Genomic DNA, 19,965 nt, shown 5'->3' with positions numbered 1-19,965 from the left:
AAATCATCTTATTGCTGTGCTCTTTAGACATTACAGTTGTTGGTGTGACACAAAACAACTCAACCTAACACAATAGCCTGAGTTTGGTATTTTGAAGATAGAAAGAACGAAACATATAAAATGCCACATCACAGCTGACAGGAAGCAATCTGATCTGCTGCAGGAAGGTCCTGTATTCAGTGACAAAAAAAATCTCAAGAGACACCACATTCAGGCTGTTGCTACAAGATCTGAAAGGTGGGAATAGCCTTTGCTCCCTTCAGAACAGAATAATGAGTTGTACCTAATGGTCAGTAAAGATCAACAGCACCAGGGACAATCTAGGAGCCCTATGCATCTTGAGTAAGTTCTGATTTTGGCAACACACACAACTGAAGAGATCGTTCAATTAAACACATTCAGCATTAACACGTTTATTTGGCCACACAGATTGAAGCAGTTTATTATTTGTGAGAGACTGATGAAATGTCAAAGGGAACTGACATCTTTACTGCCTGTTGTAGCTACTTACAGTCCCCATTGGCAGCTGGTTATGAGCACATCACTTGTGCTATCATTCTGAAAGTGAAAACCAGAAACAATGGACTGTTTCCCAAGAGCCCATGCAGTTCTACAGTTGTTCTGTAAACTTATGCTTTGGCATCAACATTCGAAACAAATTACCTAAGCAGAAATCAACTGAAAATGAAGTGGTTAAAACCATCAAGCTCGGTAGTAGTACCTACCCGGAGCGTGTGAAGCACTGTCCTGACTGGGGAAAAACAAAGAAAAAAAAAACCCAAAACCAAACCACTAAGTTCTTCCTTTGGTAGGGAACTACAGCACCGTCCCACCTATTTCTGCTGCAGGAATTAAAGAGCAGAAGGAGAATTTGAAAGGTGCCTTTAAATTATTTGAATGCCTGCTCACTACATGTCTATAGAATAGGAAATTCACAGGCTAGGGAAGGAATCGCTGCAGAACATCTGAAAACTAGGGAAGGTGCATTACGATTTCTCCACTGGCAAACTTCAGTTTTATGGTTCCATCAGTTCTGCCCAAATAAGAAACTCCCCATGCAACCGATTTATGCCCTGGAACCATATTTATTTACTATTTATTATTTTCTCATTGCTGGAGTAGCCATCACAGGAGAGAAAAGAACAGCTCTGGGACTTGCTATACTAGGCTTGTTCACTGCTGAGAATTTCTTCAAAAGCTACTGGAGAACCTACAAGTAATTGCTTTGATCTCAGCTGTGGCACTGTCCCTGGAATGAGAACAAAAAGGAAACCTTCAAAAGCAGCTCCAACACCCCAAACACTGAGAGGCTTTTATTCGGTTGCTCTAAATGTAGCTTTGTGCTGGAGTGCAACTGAACTTGTACTGAGATGAGAGAAAAAGACCTTTTATTGCCCCCTTGTTTAATACTCTCTTTATTCTTAAGTATTTTCCATTAGTTGACATTTTGCCACTATCCTCATTAATTTCCAAAAAGAGGGCCAAATTCAATCTCAGTTACTCCAATGGAAAAACCAGACCAACAACATGAAACAGTGTTATTCTAGCTTTATGCTAATGTAAATGAAATTGTATTCTGGCTGACTATTGTGTCACACCAAAATAAACCTAACATAACTCCATCTTTAGAGTCATGACGCTTCACTAAGACATCTCAAGCTGAGCACTAAGAGACCTGGCATTTTGCATTTTATCTACCTGGATCTGAACACTGCTCACAAGTATGACTGCCCACGCTTAAGGGGCCCACACTTAAGGGACCCAGTACTCCAAAACAACTACCATGTAAGGTAAAGGGCTGAAGAGAGTGTGTTTTTCCTGCAACAACACAATGCCAAGTCAAAAGGTTCTACCTCTCACACTTAGAAAAGATAAATCAGTCTCCTCCTACCTTAAGCAAAACACTAGGGTGTCAGATGTCAAGTGTAGCAAATTTTAACATTTCCTTTGGAAAAAAAAAAATCAGTTTGTGTTGCAGTTTTGCATGGCTGGGTTCTGGTGGAGGAGTGGGGGCTGCAGGGGTGGCTTCTGCAAGAAGCAGCCAGAAGCTCTCTGCAGGCCCAACAGAGCAAACACCAGCCAGCTCAAGGCCAGAGTCGCTGCTGACCAAGGCCAAGCCCATCAGCGATGGTCACAGCGCCTCTGGGAACCACATTTATGAGAAACAAAAAAAACAAGCAGCTGCTTTTTGCCCCCAGAGAAGGGAATGAGAAGATGTAACAAGCTGTGCAGACACCGAGGCCAGGGAAGGGGGAGGAAGAAGTGTCCCAGGTGCCAGAGAGAAAGATGCCCCAGCAGCCTGTGGAGAAACCCATGGTGGAGCGGGTGTCCCCCGCAGCCCATGGAAAAGACCGGAACCCCACCTGTAGCTTGTGGAGAAGCCCCACGCTGGAGCAGGTGGAGACATAGAGATGCTGTTTCTGACATTGCAGCAAGCCCCTGCCAGCACTTGCAGCCCATGGAGACACAGACACAGAGATGAGCGAGAGAGAGATCAGTGCTGGAGCAGGTTTGCTGGGGCAGGGGGAGGCTTGTGACCCCGTGGACGACCAGGCTGGAGCAGTCTGGGCTTGAGAGATGTTCTAGGACTTATGAGTGTACCGACAAAAGTGACACTGGTGAACTGCTAAAGCCCTGTAGGAAAGGACTCACCTTGGAGTAGTTCATGAAGGACTATCTCCCATGGGTGGGACTCCACACTGCAGCAGGGGAAGGGTGTGAGGAATGCCCCCCACTCCCCCCCGCCCTTAGCCAGGAAGGAAAACAACTTGTGAGGAACTGATGGAAACCCCCATTCCCTGCCCCTCCCCATGCCACAGCTGGTGGGGGAGAAGGGAGCGAAATTGTGACTAAAGTGAAGTCTCCTAAGGAGGGAGGGGTGGGGGGAGGTGTTTTAAGATCTGGAGAAGAAAAACAGCTCATGAGTGACTTCAGTGGGCATCTGGCCTCCAGCCAGGATTAAACCACCACAATTTGTGATTTCAAGTTTCTTAGTTGATTAAGCATCAATGAATGAACTTCAAATACTCCTTTACACCACTTTCATTTATAATTTAATCTTATTGTTTACTTCCCCATCCTTCCTCAGTTGTGCTTCTGCCCACCTCCTGTGCCCTCCTGTTTTTCCTATGTTTTTTCTGAGCATCAGCCCTCAGATTTCCTAGCCAATTGCATATTCTGCTACGTTACTTTGCTCACTGCTAAGTACTGTGTTACATGTTGCTGCTCTTATGTTCTCCATTAGCTTTGACATGCTCCCCTTCTTTCAAGAATTCCTTTTGGTCTTAATCACCGACTACTTTGTGGCCTTCGCCTCCTTTTTCTAGCTCTTACCAGAATCCACCAGATTCACCAGATACTGGAAAATGCTCCCTTGACAAGTCCTGGAGAAAACAGGTCTCTTCAGCACCCTCTAGTGGGACTATGCTGAAATAGTTTCTTAATCTACCACCTCTTTCGGCTCAGTTATGAGTCCAACCCTATTGGTCCGCAAGCTTGAGACATAAACTGATTTATGAGACTACACTTTGATTTAGTAAAACATTACCAACTAATACTCTAATTAACTAATAGATACACCAGAGTCACCAATTTACAACGATGCAATTTGCCACGCTGCTACACAACTATTACAAAGCTATTATCACAAATCCCATGAATTACATACTTTCCATTTGATTATCCTTTCCCCTCCATATAGTACTAGAGCGCACTAGAGTGCCTCATGCTTCTTCATTCCTGTACACCAATTCTTCTGGACATGGACTTGGTGTAGAGTCTGCTGGGCTGTCCAAAGTGGCTGCCTGAAGTCCTAGTTGACTTGGACATGCAGGTCAGCTGATTAATGTCTGTGGGCATCTGCATCCATAATTGTTGGAGCAGAAGCCCCCTTCATTCTTTAATGGATTCTAATCTTTCTTTTCCCAGTTTTTCCCCCAGTATCAGGAACAACCTTTCACTGTCCTTGTACCTCCCTTTATCTACCTAAATTTCCCTCAGAGAAGCAACCTGCATTAAATTACTTTTTCTTCTGCTACATCCATACCCAAAGATACTGTTCTGATGTCTACCGTAGCAGTCTCATTCTTTGCAGGGTATTACAGTTGCCCAGGACAGGTGGCCTTGCAAGCCTCCACATGCCAAGTATCTGGTTCACATTGGAAAAATCTTATGTTTTCCTTATAAGCTTTCTAGGAAAAATCACACTAATTATGTGTTGATTCCTTTACATAGTTCCAGTCATCCAGAAGCAGTTTCTCATCTCTGTCTTTCAACAGTCTTAATCAGTTTCCTGGTCCCCTGTAGTAGACATGTTGGCTAGTTATGAGGCATTGTGCCCCAGCAGAAAGTCTTGGCCTGAGGGAAGAAACAAAGCATGTGAGAAAGGCTGAGGGTAGAGAAGCCTTGCAGAGAGACCTGGACAGATGAGAGAGCTGGGCAGTCACCAACTGCATGAAGTTTAACAAAGGCAAATACAGATTCTGCCCCTGGGAAGGGGCAGCCCTGGCTGCACATCCAGCCTGGGGGATCAGACACTGAAGGCCAGCCATGCTGAGAGGGATTTGGGGGTCTTGGTTGACAGCAAGTTAAACATGAGCCAGCAGTGTGCCCAGGCAGCCAGGAGGCCAACCTGCAACTAGGAGGGCTAAAGCCTGCTTAGAAATTAAGCTGGCAAGGGACATAAAGGATAATAAAAAGAGTTTTTTCAGGTATGTGAATAGTAAAAGGATAACCAGGGATAATGTAGGTCCCTTGTTAAATGAGGCGGGTATCTTGGTAACGGGAGATGATGAGAAGGTGGAGATACTGAATGCCTTCTTTGCCTCGGTCTTTACTCCGAAGGCTTCTCGGGACCCACAGATACCAGACGAAAGTAGCAGTGGTTGGGGAATGAATGGCTCACCTCTAGTTGAGGTAGGGGTAGTCCAGGAGCGACTCAAAGGATTGGATGCACACAAATCCATGGGTCCAGATGGGATACACCCACGTGTGCTGAGAGAACTGGCGGAGGTGATTGCGGAGCCACTCTCTATCATCTTCAATAGGTCCTGGACTACAGGAGAAGTGCCTGAAGATTGGAGAATAGCCAATGTGACTCCAGTCTTTAAAAAAGGCAAGAAGGAGGATCCCAGTAACTACAGGCCAGTCAGCCTCACTTCTGTCCCTGGAAAGGTGATGGAACAGTTTGTTTTGGATGCCATCTCCAAACAACTGGAAGAGAAGAAGGTTATGAGGAGTAGTCAGCATGGATTCACCAAGGGGAAATCGTGCTCGACCAATCTCATAGCCTTCTATGATGTCATCACCAACTGGGTGGACGGAGGGAGAGCAGTGGATGTCGTCTACCTTGACTTTAGCAAAGCTTTCGATACTGTCTCCCACGACATCCTGATAGAGAAGCTGAGGGAACAAGGGTTAGATGAGTGGACAGTGAGGTGGGTCGAGAACTGGCTGTCGGATCGGGCTCAGAGGGTCGTGATCAGTGGAGTAGAATCTGAATGGAGGCCTGTGACTAGCGGTGTTCCCCAGGGCTCGGTGTTGGGTCCAGTCCTGTTTAGTATCTTCATTGACGACCTTGATGAGGGAATAGCATCCACCCTCAGCAAGTACCCGATGATACAAAGCTGGGAGGATTGGCTGACACGCAGGAACACTGCGCTGCCATCCAGCGAGACCTTGACAGGCTGGAGAGCTGGGCTGGGAGAAACCAGATGAGGTTCAACAAGAGCAAGTGTAAAGTCTTGCACCTGGGGAGGAACAACCGACTGTATCAGTACAGGCTGGGGGATGACCTGCTGGAAAGGAGCTCTGTGGAGAAGGACCTGGGGGTCCTGGTTGATGACAGGTTGGCTATGAGCCAGCAGTGCGCACTGGTGGCGAAGAGAGCCAATGGGATCCTGGGATGCATCAGGAAGAGTATGTCCAGCAGGTCGAAGGAAGTGATCCTCCCCCTCTACTCTGCGTTGGTCAGGCCCCACCTGGAGTACTGTGTCCAGTTCTGGGCTCCATGGCATAAAAAAGACAGGGATCTCCTGGAGAGAGTCCAGAGAAGGGCCACGAAGATGATTAGGGGCCTGGAACATCTCCCATATGAGGAAAGGCTGAGTAAGCTGGGTCTGTTCAGCCTGGAGAAAAGAAGGCTTAGGGGAGACCTAATTAGTGTTTATAAATATCTTAGACTTGGGACGCAGGGGGATTTGGCCAGCCCCTTTTCAGTGGTCTGTGGGGACAGGACTAGGGGCAATGGCTGTAAGCTGGAGCATAGGAAGTTCCGCACCAACATGCGGAAGAACTTTTTCACAGTGAGGGTGACGGAGCAGTGGAATAGGCTGCCCAGGGAGGTGGTTGAGTCTCCTTCTCTGGAGATATTCAAGTCTCGTCTGGATGCCTATCTGTGTAATATGAGATAGGGAGCCTGCTTTGGCAGGGGGGTTGGACCCGATGATCTCTTGAGGTCCCTTCCAACCCCTAAGATTCTGTGATTCTGTGATATCCTGGGGCGCATCAGCCACGGCATGGCCAGGGGTCCAGGGAGGGGATTGTCCCACTCTACACTGTGCTGGTGCAGCCTCACCTCAAGTACTGGGTGCAGTTTTGGGTGCCAGAGTACAAGAGGAACACAAAACTATTGGATAGTGTCCAGAGGGGGGCAAGCAGGATGGGGAAGGGTCTGGAGGGGAAGTCTGAGGAGAGGCTGAAGTCCCTTGGTTTGTTCAGCCTGGAGAAAAGGTGGCTGAGGGGAGACCTCACTGTGGTCTGTGGCTTCCTGATGAGGATGGAGCCAAGGGGTAGGCACCAATCTTTGTCCCTTTGGTGACCAGTGATGGAACCTGAGGGAACGGCAGTGGCACAGGCAGGGGAGGTTTAGGTTGGATGTTAGGAAGAGGTTCTTTACTGAGAGGGTGGTCAGGCACTGGCACAGGCTCCCCAGAGAAGTGGTCACAGCCCCGAGGTTGGCTGAGTTCAAGAAGCATCTGGATGCTGCACTCAGTCACAGGCTCTGACCTGGCTGGCCCTGTGTGGAGCCAGGAGTTGGACTCGATGATCTCTGTGGGTCCCTTCCAACTCAGGAGATTCTGTGATTCCATGATTTAAGTGGGACTACTGTATCATTTTTAAACAGTGTTACAGCATCTTGGCTAGTCCAGATTCTGAGGGTGGCCTCACAACTTAGTGGAATACAAAAACTATGCACTAGACCAGCAGCATGCTACTAAATTCAGATCTATGCAGTGGGGAATTAAAGGGAAGAAATAACACCTGTCTAATTACAAAAGCACTGTGAATTGTTAGGTGTCTCCTCAGGAAAAAAAAAAAAAAAGTATGTTTAAACTTACCTAAACAGGGTCCTGCCTGGAAGAGAATATCATCAATAGCAGTGTCACTTCTTATTGACACACCACGGATCACCTCAAAAATAATCTGTGAGGGTAAGACACGGGTTTTAATGAGTCCCACAGGAGGAAGGACTGAAAAAAGAAACGCCAAACCCCTGCAGTCGCTTCAAGGATCTCGTGTGTTCTGGAACCCTTCTACTTAAAGAAAACCAGCTAGGTTCTGACAGTGGGCTGACTGCCCACTGGTCAGAGAATCTGGGTGTTCGCTGTGTCAAGGGAAACAATTTTTTTCCCAATGTGTTAAGAAATTGGTCTATGTTACAGACCACTGCTAAATTTTCACTAGTGATGTGGCACTTCTGTCTTGCTTGTCAGCCCAACTATGTTGCTGTGTGTTGCCCATATGCAAGCAAGATTGAGGGGGGAAAAGGCATTACAGTATTTTGTGGTTGTCTTAACTGATGAAGCTAAACTTGCTTTTCAGACAAAGTTTGTTGGAGGTTTTTCTTACTAATTTTCAGACTCTTACCAACGTGGAAAACCACCACCACCCTTGGTTAGTAATTTTTAAATACTTCCAAAAAAATCTGAATTAATGAATTGAAATATATTCACGCATTTAATAGTTCTCTACTTTTTTTGTAAGAAATCATGCATTAATTCAGCTAGTTCAGATGTCCTTTCAATGCTATCTACACTTTAACATTTTCATTTTTTTTACACAACCCAAAACTTGGATTCTAGCACATAGTTTAATATTCCCTTTTGACTGCTTTTTGTTTGTTTTATCTTACCTGATAGTTTCTATCGCTTTCATATTCTATCAGTCCCCTTAGCCATGAGATGCTTTGTTCCCCTGTCCTCCTCCACAAAGGAATATCTTCATCATCACCTTCTTTTTTTAGATAAACACTTAATAATCCAGTCCCAGCTCCATACATATGATAGAAAAATGTCAAGCAGAGTTTTCCAGAGGTTCCTCTTAGTGGTCTTGAGACTAGGTATGCTCTCTGTCCATAAACCATGTTTGATGCCTCTATATACATGTAGTATCCTTAAAAATATATGCAATCAATTATTAGCACCAATCTTGTCCCTTTGGTAACCTGTGATAGGAACCTGAGGGAACAGTATGATGATGAGACAGAGGAGATTTAGGCTGGATATTAGGAAGAGGTTCTTTACTAAGAGGGTGGTCAGACACTGGCACAGGCTCCCCAGGTAAGCTGTCACAGCCCTGAGCTTGACATGACTTCAGGAAGCGCCTGGACATTGCACTCAGTCACAGGCTCTGACCTGGCTGGTCGTGGGTGGAGCCAGGAGTTGGACTCGATGATCCTTATGGATACCTTGCAACTCAGAGTGTTCTGTAATTCCATGAAGGTCACACTGGTGACTGTACTACAACCAAGGTGCCAAAGTCTCACACACAGGTGCTCACCTTGTATGATTTCTGAAGAACACCCATCCTTCCTACAGACTTCCCCATCTCTTAAATGCCTTCGCTATCCCTTTGTTAAAAAATAAGAAAAAACGTAAACACGCCCGTGCTGGAGTAGGACAACAGGAAGACCTGGGTCGCCCAGGCCCCAAGCTTGTCCTCACCAAGGACCCTGGGGGGGAGAGGGGACGTGCCGGCCTCTGTCGCACGGGCCACCCAAGTGCTCGGCTGTGCTGCCACCTCGTGGGAAAGCCGCTGCCGCCGCCCTCCAGCGCCGCGCTAAGGCGCCCGGCCGCCGGGGAAAGGCTGATAGAGGTAGCTGGTGACAACAAGCGAGAGCCGGGGCCGCGACGGGTTGGGGGCCCCCCGAGAAGAACGCTAAAGGCGGGCGGCGGTGCCGGCCGCTTCTCTCCGCGCCCCGCTCCGCCCCACCGCAGGTCCCGCCGGCTGGGAGGGGCCGTCCTACCGCCGCGGGCAGGTGCGGCCCGCTGAGGCGGATGGGGGTTGCCCCGCCCAGCCGGGCCCAGGCCGCGCCTCACGCCTGCGAGGCCGCGCGGCTGCGTGGGCGCCGGGGAGCGCGGCCCCGGCACTCCGCCGCCTGACGATCCCAGGCCGGTAACTGCAACAAAGCCACAGCCTCCCGCCCGAGCCCCCCTTACCGCCTCGCTCTCTTCCAGCCAATGGGCATTAGCGCGGCACGCTGCAAGCCAGTGAAAAGCTTCACCGCGGTTTATTTCCCAGCCAATGAGCGCGCTCCTCACCTGCCCCCTTTTCAGGCTCGCCAATGAGATCGAGGTGCGGGGAGCGTCTTCCCAGGCTAGGCCGGGCCGGGCGGTGGGGAAGATGGCGCTGGCGGGCCCGGGGAAATGGAGACCGCAGGAGTCCCGGCGCGGTGCCGTCGGCGGTCATCGCGCTGTGAAGAGTGCTAAGAAGCAGCCCTGCTTTATGCAGGGCTCCATCGTTAGGATCGTAATGGAGAACTTCCTGTGAGTGGGCGGCGGGTGTTTTCTTCCTCCCGGGTGGCGGCGTTGGCCGCCGGCGTGCGACCTCCCCGCTGCCTCGGGTAGCTGGCGGGGGCCGCCTCGGTTCCCTCCTCGCACCCCAGCCTGTTCTGAGGCGAGTGCGGGGCTGGGGAGCTGGCGAAGCCAGGAGCAGCGAGCTGCCGGGGCAGAGATGGGCTCTCTGCAGCCGTTTCGTGCCTTAATGGACGGACCGGGGAGTCTCCCTCCCTTAACTGGGAGCCCTAAGTAAGGCCTTAGGTATCGAGGTGAGTCGGTTTTTTTCCCCACGTGGAGTTCGATGCCTTGCCCAGAGCGGGGAAGAGAACCTGCTGCGTGGGAGCCGCGTGGGGTATCAGCACAGTGTCGCTGCCGTGGGCATGCATTCCCCAGTGGCGGTCCTGTTGGCTCTTCTTCCCTTTAAAGTGGTGGTCCCTGCTGCCCGTGCCCACCTCTGCACGCCTTTTCCCTGGTTGTTACGGAACGGAGGGGATGCAGCAGATGTTCGTGGGGCAGCGGGGACGGGAAGCACGAGGCTTAGAGTATCTGCGGTGTTGCCTTTTGTATGGGCTTTCTCTAGATTCCGTACGTTGGGAACTCTGTTCTGATCGGAGCTGTTACTGTTGCTGGTAGAAGTTTTCAGTCCGTTTTCTAATGATCTTCTGGAAAAACTATTTGAGGGTTGAGTCTAGATGTGATAAAGTGATCGGCCGTATTTCGTATTATAATAAAGGGGCTTGAAGCAAGTGATTTTTTTTTTTAAGGTGACATAATGTTTATAAGATTAAAAAAAGGCGTTGTGTTTTCCAGAACATATGAAGCCTGTGAAATACGTCCAGGACCCAATCTGAACATGATTGTAGGTGCTAATGGAACAGGAAAGTCAAGTATTATTTGTGCCATCTGCCTGGGACTGGCTGGAAAACCTTCTTTCATAGGGCGAGCTGATAAGGTAACTGTATTTGTAATTTTCACATTTAATCTGACTTTCATTAAGAGCTCTGTCTAGCACAGGACTGGTGGGAAAGACTGTTTTCCTTGATTTGCTTTATTTCTGTAAACAGTAAGCTATCCAAATTGTAGAATAACCTGATCCAGAGAGAAAGGCTTTTACCAAAGAACTTTTTTCTTGCTTAACTACTTGTTTTGGCTGAATTATGAAATGGAAACACCTGAATTGTACTGGAACCTGAGTGGCTAGGTGTTGCATTTGAAGATGTCTAGGCCTTCTCAGTGAGGTAGGAATAAATAACATTTAATCAGAAATACCAACAAAAGGAGAAATACATTTTTTATTAAGTTTTATTTAAGTTTCCAAGTGTAAAGAACTTGAAGAAATAACATTTCCTTGTTATGTCTGAGAATTTGTCTAAAAAGCATAGAGCTACTGGTACATGATGTAAATGGTAGTTGGATCGTTTTGGGTTCTATTATTATTGCCATTTTTGCTCACAGGAGATGATACATGTATTGGTATTCTAGTCAGAAGTTTGTGTCGTCGAATTTTTGAGTTTTGCTTTTGTGTTCTTGGATATTCTGGTTGGATGGAATATATTTCAGTACACCTTTGCACTACTAAATACAGGTACATAAATAATTGGCATACTCTAGTTGCAGCTGTGCCTTGAGGAAACATAAATGTGGAATCTGACTGCATGATTGTGGTGGTTAATGATAAACACTGTGTGTTGGTATTTCTGTTGGATTTTCATGTTCATATGTTTTTATTTTATTAGAATTGGCACTTCTGTTAGTACAAATTTTTGGCAGCGTCTTTCATTTGTATTGCCTTTATTCCTTGAATTCATGAGAGTATCTTCCTCTCTATGGATCTGCTGCTGATAATTCGTTGAGTTTGGGATGTTGACATTGATCAGAAATTGTTGACCTGTGAAGGAATTCCTGATGCTGCTAATTGACCAGAACGATAATAGTGTCAACATTTGTTTTTAGCTAATAGATGGCCAAAATAATTTTTTGGTTTTATTTGTAAGCTTTCAATAAAATATCCTTTTAGAGCAACACTGTTATATATAAGCACATATGTTTGTAAGAGATGACATTTTAATACACTGTCATTTTGCAATAATAATTTCTGTAATGTTGTAGGTTGCTCTCTTCGTAAAGCAGGGGTGCTTGAAAGGTTTAATAGAAATTGAACTGTAAGTACTAAAATTGTATTTTTTCATGCATTTTTGATTAGATTGTTTTCCCCCCACAGTCATTCAAAATGTTGTGAAAAAAATCTGGTATACAGAGGTTTGTCTTTAAGTTGATGATTTTTAAATTTGTTTATTTTTTTACTCAGACTTCAGAATTTTAAAGTTAAATAATCATGCAAGAAATAAACAGTGATAGCTAGTCTTGATTTAATTTTCTGAAGCATTTTAACTGGTCTTGAAGTACAAGGAATGTATAGGTAAAGGTTGATGTTTATGGTGTGTTTAGCTTTTGATTACATTGAAGGTGCACGTAATTCAGCCACTTTCAGTGCTGCCATCATGATACAGTGTTTGGAAATTATTTTGAAAGAAGAAAAGGAAAAAAACCAAACAGAGCCTAATGTTTAAAACTAAAGGCTCCAAAGAAAGGAGCATAGCTTTGTAGGTCTCTTGAAGGAAGTCTGGTATATCAAACTAAGGGAATGGATACTTGCTAGGAAATAATCCTGCAGTTTTCAAGAAGCAGGGTCATATCCTTGTGGCACGAACACTGGGAGCTGTAGAATTACTTCTAATTTGACCTGTATTCTTAAGTTTCATCAGGTGCACAGTGACAGAACTGTTATAAACCCTTGTCCTCCATCTTTAGCACTATGCTGACTCAGCAGGCAGTAGACAATTTCTGAATCAAAATGGTGACAAAAATCTCAATAGTCTGATTATCTCATTGCTCATTTGTTATTGATGCATCTTAACCAGACTGAATTTTTGAAGACAAGTGTTGAGCTAGAGAGCTAAGTGGACAACTGTTGCATTTTTAATGTCCTTGGAAAGCAGAAAATGGAAACAAATGCACACAGCTTTTTGATGTAGTTGCATACATAGCATTAGTGTGCACCTCTTGCATACCAGTTTTAGAACTTACTAAATGTCATATAAAAATATACAGTTTTACATATACAGTTGACATCTGTAACAACTTTTAAATGGCTCACACATTCAGGATGAGTAGGTAATTTATAGGAGTAACTTAGGCTTTGAGATAAGATTTTTAGATATTCTTGATATTTTCCATGTGAGATTAATCACTGAAGTACTGGAGACTTTCTGAAGCATAAAATGTGAATCTGGTGCTACTATCCAGTTAATTTACATTAAATATGTAGGTAATTGAAAGTTTTAGTAGGGTAACAATAGCATGCTTTGACACTTGGTAACCTTTGCATATTCTCAGAAGTATGAACCTTTCTTTTTATTAATCAGGTATAAGATACCTGACAATATCACTATCACACGTGAAATCCATGTGGTAAACAACACATCATCATGGTTTATCAACAAAAAGCCAACAACCCTGAAAGCAGTAGAAGAGCAGATTGCAGCCTTAAACATCCAGGTGGACAATTTGTGCCAGTTTCTTCCTCAGGTATGAATGAGTTATGGAAGAGAGTTGATGCAAATGGGGTGCTGTGTTTCGAGAGGGTTTCGTTGCTTTTTAGCTTTTGTAATGCCAGGGATTTAAGGGGATGGCACAAGGAATGAGAGGGATGAGGTAGCCATACTGGTGTGATGGTGAAAGAAAGGAGAAACTGTGACTTTCAAGGCTCACTAACAGGACTGTTTCATACCTTCTGTAAGTTGACACTGTGTCGTGGTTTTACCCCGGCTGAGAGCTGAGATCCACGCAGCTACCTGCTCTTTAGAGAAAAAGAGCAGGGGAAGGGAGGGGTGGGGGTGGGGTGAGAGGCAGGGGAAGGGAAAAGGAGGGGGCAAATAACAACCCCGAAACCAAGAAACTAAAAGGCCCGTGGGTTGGGATAAGGATAGTTTACTAAAATAGCAGAAAGATAAAATATCACAATGCTAACAGGACTTTAGAGCAAAAAATATATGAAGCAGTTGATACACAATGCAGTTTCTCACTGAACCCACAGCTCAGGCCGTGCCACCCAGAGCCGTCCCGGAACCCGACTGTCCCCCAAAAAACCATGCATCCCAGAGCTGCCCCTACTCCTCCTCTCCTCAGCCCCCTTCATTCCATTTGCTGCTACAAATGAAGTTAACTCCATCCTGACCAAAACCAAGACACACTGAAAGGAAAGCTACTGATGTTCCCCATGCTGCACTCTGAGTAGCAGCACTAGTAGTGGTATCCCTCTGTCTTGTCTGTAAGAGTGTTACACATCTGTAGGGAAATTTGTATAACATCTTGAGATCTGTCTCTGTACCTTTATCTGCATGGTTCCTGTAGTTCTGCACCTCTGATTTCCCTGTCAGTCCCTTCATGCTCTCTTCTCTGGTTCTGTCCAGTCAGTTCCTCAGAGTCAGACCATGTACTCGGTCAGTGAAGGAGATTTGTCTGGATTACTTTCTCAAAAATACAGGAGGCAGTCCTAATAAATGACTCTACAGTTGCAACAGAGACTGCTACTAGAGCATTTTTGGTAATGTCTGTGGCTCAACAATTTCATTAGCATCAAGTAGTACTTAGATATATGGGATCAATTTATGCAAGAGTAAAATCATCCTGATGGAAAATAGAGTCTGAAGAAGAGAGAAGATTAAAGAATGTTATAAGCAGTTTCCATATCTGAATCCGTTCCCAGGCATATCTGCTTTTCTGTGCAGATAACCAAGTTGCCTTGCACCTTAAAATTGTGGGGCGTTTCTTACCAGGACATGTGGATCATCAGGGGTGGTAGAAAAAGGAGACTTCATCAGAGCCTAGCCAACCATGGTTTATTGTTCTATTCAAGGAGAAATGCATTCAAGAAGGCATGCTGAAAAACATTAACATTTCGAAAGCTAATATTAAAGAAACAAATATTCTGGATGGTTGGGGGGGTGGTGTTTGGTTTTATTTTGTTTACATAGTCTCAGTATTTGTTTAGTGTAGAACTTTCTGTCTACTCTGCCAACCTAACATTTGTATTGAAAACAGCTTTTTGTCTTTTAATACATAAATCTCAGTTCAGTGAATATCACTCCACTGAAAATTTTGGGCTTTTTGCCCTCTTCCACTGTAGGTAAGCACGCCTTTCTCTACATTCTTGGTTTTGAGCTGTTCCTCTGCCTTGGACAGCAGCAATGCTTTGTGATACCCATGGCTGCCTTGTGATACCCGTGGCTGCCAGCCTTAATACTAACTTCTACACTGCTTAACTTTTGAGTTAGTCATAGCATTTATGCTTGGAAGGTGTAATCTGAGCAGCCCAAGAACAAATATTAAGTATACCGTGGAATAAAGCATTTAATTTTACTAAATTGTCTTTGGAAGAATGGTAGCCAATTAAAAAATAATGAACCAACCCAAGTCCTCAATAATTATCCTCAAAAGCTGTTGAACAGCTAAGGTTAAAGCTTAAATCATTCAAGAACAACTCAACCCCCCACTCCCCCCCCCGCCTCATGTATGAAATCTTAAAAAAGTTTAGGAGGGACTGGTTGCTGCTCTATGAGATGGTCATCATATGCATAACTATGCCAGACCATAAGTCTGGTGATGTTCATGGGAAGTAGGCTGCTGTGTTTAAATCCAGTATTGTTGTATTTCACTGTTCTAACTAACACTGTTGCTTTGCAACTCTTTTTTTTTTTTTTTTTTAATTTTGTAGGACAAAGTTGGAGAATTTGCAAAGCTGAGTAAGGTTGAGTTGCTTGAAGCCACTGAAAAATCCATTGGTCCTCCAGAAATGTACCAATTTCACTGTGAACTGAAAAGCTTCAGAGAAAAGGAAAGAGAACTAGAGGTAGGCACACATGTTACTGAGACTGAGCAGGGACTGTAGGAAAATCAGAATAATAAAATTTCACATAAGATCTTACAGTATCTTAATGCAGTATTTATTTACAAAGTCTGGAGTAGGTTGGTTTTTACCAAATTGTGCTTATCTTATCCCAGAATTTATGACACTCATGCTCTTAAGCACAGAGACACGTGTGCAAGTGGTCTAGAGGCACAGGACAAGGGATGCCTGTTGTCAAGTAGTCACAGCTTCTCTGGACTTCTTAACGGTCAATAACTTTTCTGAACAGATCTTTTATGTTTCTTAGAAGTCATTAGCTGTTATAGGGTGGTTCTTTGCTTTAGTCTTGCTGACTTACACTTCAGTAAGTTATGGACAAGATTGTGGCCTGCTGCCTGTTTTTCCAGGTTCCCCTCCCTTCTTCCCAGGCTGAACTTCATTCATGATTTCCTCCCCGTCTGGCACAGTGAGAGTCGGGGAACTGGGGTTAGTCAGTTCATCATGAGTTGTCTCTGCTGGTCCTTCCTTTTCATATGGAGGATTCCTCACACTCTTCCCTGTACCATCATGGGGTCCCTTCACCAGTTGCCTGAGCGTGGGTCCCTTCCATGGGATGCAGACCTTCAACCTGGCCTGGTTGCCCCGGGTCGCAGGTCCCTCTGGAAAACCCGGTCTGGCATGGGCCCTTCTCACCACAGGCTGCAGGTCCTACCGGGAACTTGCTTCAGTGTGAGCTTCCCACTAGGTCACAGCGTCCTTCGTGTGTCTCCACCTGTTCCTGCGTGGGCTCCTCCATGGGCTCCAGGGGGATGACCTGCTCCACCATGATCTTCTCTGTGGGCTGCAGGGGAATCTCTACAGCACCTGGAGCACCTCGTCTTCCCACCTTCTTCACTGACCCTGGTGTCTGCACAGTTCAAGCATCTCCCTCCCTTCTTTGGTGGCAAAAAGCAGCTGCTTGCAGTTTTTTTCCTCTTAAATATGTTATTCCAGAGGCACTATGACTGTCGCTGATTTCCTCAGCCTTGGTCAGTGTCAGGTATGTCCTTGAGCCAGCTGGTGTTTGCTCTGTCAGACCCAGGGGAAGCTTCTAGCAGCTTCTTGCAGAAGCTACTCCTAAGGCCCATCTCCTGCCCCCCTACCCCCAACCTTGCCACGCAAACCCACAGTAGAATATTAACAGACAAGAAAAGGGAGACTGTATGCAATAAGCTACAGCTGCCTTCTTGTCCTGATATTAGGGCACAAGGTTTTTTCCTGACAGTTACTTGTACTGTGATCTTTGCAGAAATAATGTGTTCCTTACTGTACAGCTGGGAGTGGTGTCTTGGGAACACTGTTTTGGGAATGGTGTCTGTTGTTACCCATACAGGCCCTTCTTTTAATCCTTTATTCTGTTGTTTCTTCTTGTGCTCGTGTGCATGTGTACATTTCCACTTGTACATACCACATTCACCTGCCAACCTTCATGTTTGTGTTACACATCTCTACAAGGTCTTTGCGAGCATTATTTGCAGCTTGCATTTGGCAATCAGTTCCAGTAGTTTAGAAATATCTAGTGATGGAGCCTTGGGCTGTACAGATTACCTCCTTGGGAAAATAAATAAAAAAAAAAAATTCCTTCAGATTAATATTTCTGTTTAAAATAGATTAGTTTTCACAGAAAATACATAATAAAAGTACTTGAAAAAGCCGGACAACTATTCCTAGTTGTGTTGTTCCCCTCTAACTACTGCACTAAAATATTCTCTCTAGTGATAAGTTTCTACTTTAATGTACGGCTGAGTTATGGACTATTTCTGACAAGTGTTTTCACAAGGGAAATAGGGTATGAAAATGTGTATTCTTACAGAACATCTGCAGAGACAAAACTAATGTTTTGGAGAAAATGACACAGAGACTTGAAAGATACAAACAAGATGTGAAGAGATACCAGGAATACAAGTACCATGTCGACGCAGTTAAGATGCTTGAGAAGAAGAAGCCTTGGCTGGTAAGGTTTTATTTTCTTTTCAGTGTTTTTCTGACCAAATCCACATGTTCTAATATTGCCATATTACAAATATAACAAAAGCTTCCTTGGAAGAATTTGACCAGAGTAAATTGAATATTGTTATGATTGCTTGGTGTAAGCAGGACAGGTGTTGAAATATTTTCTTGGCCTAACTTTGATCAGAGGTTTGCTTATGTGTGCAAGGGGGACTGAAGAAGTTGCTTAAGAAGTAACTTAAATAGTTAACTGCCCATATGGGAAAGACAGCAATATGGGATAAGGGCAGTACTCCTTTTATTCCTCACAGACACAACTGGCTTAATTTAAGCTTTGCCTAGCCAGTCACACTAGCTTCTTCCAGCTGTAAGGTTCTTCGGTACCAAACTTCTTTTTTTACTGGTTGTCTTCTCCCTTTGCTAATTCTAACTTATTAGTTGAAGTTTGATGTGCATGATGTAAATCATGGTGAGTAAATGATGCCAATCTCAGAAATGCTGGCTTTTGAAGAGATGGAAATTGTAAAAAAATTTTAAAAACTCAGGGACATGTCCTTTATACTACGCAAACTAGGTTTTTCTGAACAGCAATTTGATTGTAGTTTATTTTAATGTTGAGCTTCTTCCTATGGGCTACAGTTATTCATAGTGTGGGTCTCTTCCATGGGGTGCAGACCTTCAGGCCCAGACTGTACCAGCCTGGTCCCCTATGGGAGTCAGAGGTCCCCCAGCAAACCTGCTCTGGCATGGGCCACTCTCCATGGGCTGCAGGTCCTGCCAGGAGCTTGTTCCAGTATGGGCATGTCATGGGGTCACAGTGTCCTTCAGGAGTCTCCACCTGCTCCAGCATGGGGTCCTGCACAGGCTGCACGTGGCATTTCTATTCTCCATCACCTTCCATAGGCTGCAGGAGGACAACTTGCTTCACTGTGGTCTTCTCCACAGGCTGCAGGGGAACCTTTCTCTCTGGTGCCTGGAGCGCCTCCTCCCTGACTTCTTCACTGGCCTTGGTGCCTGCAGTTTCTTACATCTTCTCAGTCCCTTCTGTGGCCACAAAAATCCCTGCCACGCAGGTTGTGTGTTTTCTCATTAAATGTGTTATCCCAGCGGCGCTGTGACCGTTCTGAGGCTCGGCCTTGGTCAGCCCCCAGCTCCTGCATTGAGCCGGCTGGTGTTTGCTCTGTCAGGCCTAGGGGAGGCTTCTGGCTGCTTCTTGCAGAAGCCACCCTGCAGCCCCTCCTTCCACTACCAAATCCTTTCTGTGCAAACCCAAAACACAATTAAATTTTTATGAACAATTGAACATGGGCTTTATTAAATTGAAGGAATGTATTTTTTGCCTTGTTTGCAAACTTTATAGTTTGTCAAATACAGATCATAGAAGTGTCACGGTTCTGGCCCCAGGTGGGAGCTAAGCACCATGCAGCCACTTGCTCTTGGGGGGTGGGGAAGGAAAAAAACCAAAGGCAAACCTCATGGATTGGGATAAGGACAGTTTGCTAGGACAGCAGAGAGAAAAATAACAGTAATAGGACTTATATGGCAAAAATATATGACACTGGTGATACAGAATGCATTTTCTCTGTGGACCACACAACTCAGGCCGTACAGCTCAGAGCTGTCCCAAAGCTGGACCATGACCAAAAGCTGTGTGCCCTGGAGCTATGCGCTCCTCCCTCCACCAGCCCCCCCTTATGCTGAGCATGATGTCATTAGTATGGAATACCCTCTTTGGTCAGTTTGGGCCACCTATCCCGGCTGTGTCCCCTCCCAGCTCCCTGGGTGCCCCCGGCCTTCTCACTAGGGAAAAGCCTGTGACTGCTTGGCAACAATCAAAAACATCAGGGTGTTATCAGCACTGCTCTCATCCTGATTCCCAAACACCATTATGCCAACTTCTACAAAGAAAATTAACTCTATCCTAGGTGAAACAGGGTCAAGCAGTTATGAAAACTTAAATGTAATATTTGTGGAGGATGCAGAAAACTTTTTTTAAGTTATTTTAGTACAGTTTTGCGGATAACAGAGCTCCATACAAGTCTGCAGGGCACTTATGCCCCTTGTATGTTGAAGGGCGATTGGATTCAGCGAGTCTACCTTCACTGCTATCAAACTTCTGTGCTAAAAGTATAGAGGGACATAGGAGTGGCAACTGAATTAGGTGGAAGGTAGTAGGTGCTAAGGAGGAGAGCTATATGCTCAGTGCTGTTAAGATTGGACTTGCACTTACTGAATGCTGCAGGTTTTTCCTACTATGCATGTGTTAGAGTGAAAGAAAATAAGAGTTATTTT

At 45.3% G+C, this 19,965-nt stretch overlaps 1 protein-coding gene across 1 annotated transcript in view; it reads left to right on the top strand.

Annotated features, from left to right (window-relative positions):
• Window positions 1–9,522: 9,522 nt before the first annotated feature.
• Window positions 9,523–19,965, top strand: part of SMC5 (structural maintenance of chromosomes 5) — a gene marked incomplete at its 5' end in the record, with an annotated part of 59,314 nt that continues 48,871 nt past the window's right edge. The window contains 6 exons of the mRNA XM_084278406.1: window positions 9,523–9,764; window positions 10,587–10,728; window positions 11,886–11,938; window positions 13,202–13,364; window positions 15,553–15,687; window positions 17,537–17,677. Coding sequence (XP_084134532.1) covers window positions 9,523–9,764; window positions 10,587–10,728; window positions 11,886–11,938; window positions 13,202–13,364; window positions 15,553–15,687; window positions 17,537–17,677 — 876 coding nt within the window. The remainder of the gene's footprint in view (window positions 9,765–10,586; window positions 10,729–11,885; window positions 11,939–13,201; window positions 13,365–15,552; window positions 15,688–17,536; window positions 17,678–19,965) is intronic.

The sequence above is a fragment of the Gallinula chloropus genome (assembly GCF_964237585.1).
Source record: "Gallinula chloropus genome assembly, chromosome: Z".
In the NCBI taxonomy this organism is placed as follows: Eukaryota; Metazoa; Chordata; class Aves; order Gruiformes; family Rallidae; genus Gallinula; species Gallinula chloropus.
The sequence above is the reverse complement of the archived record's forward strand: the minus strand, read 5'-3'. Positions and strand labels throughout refer to the sequence as shown.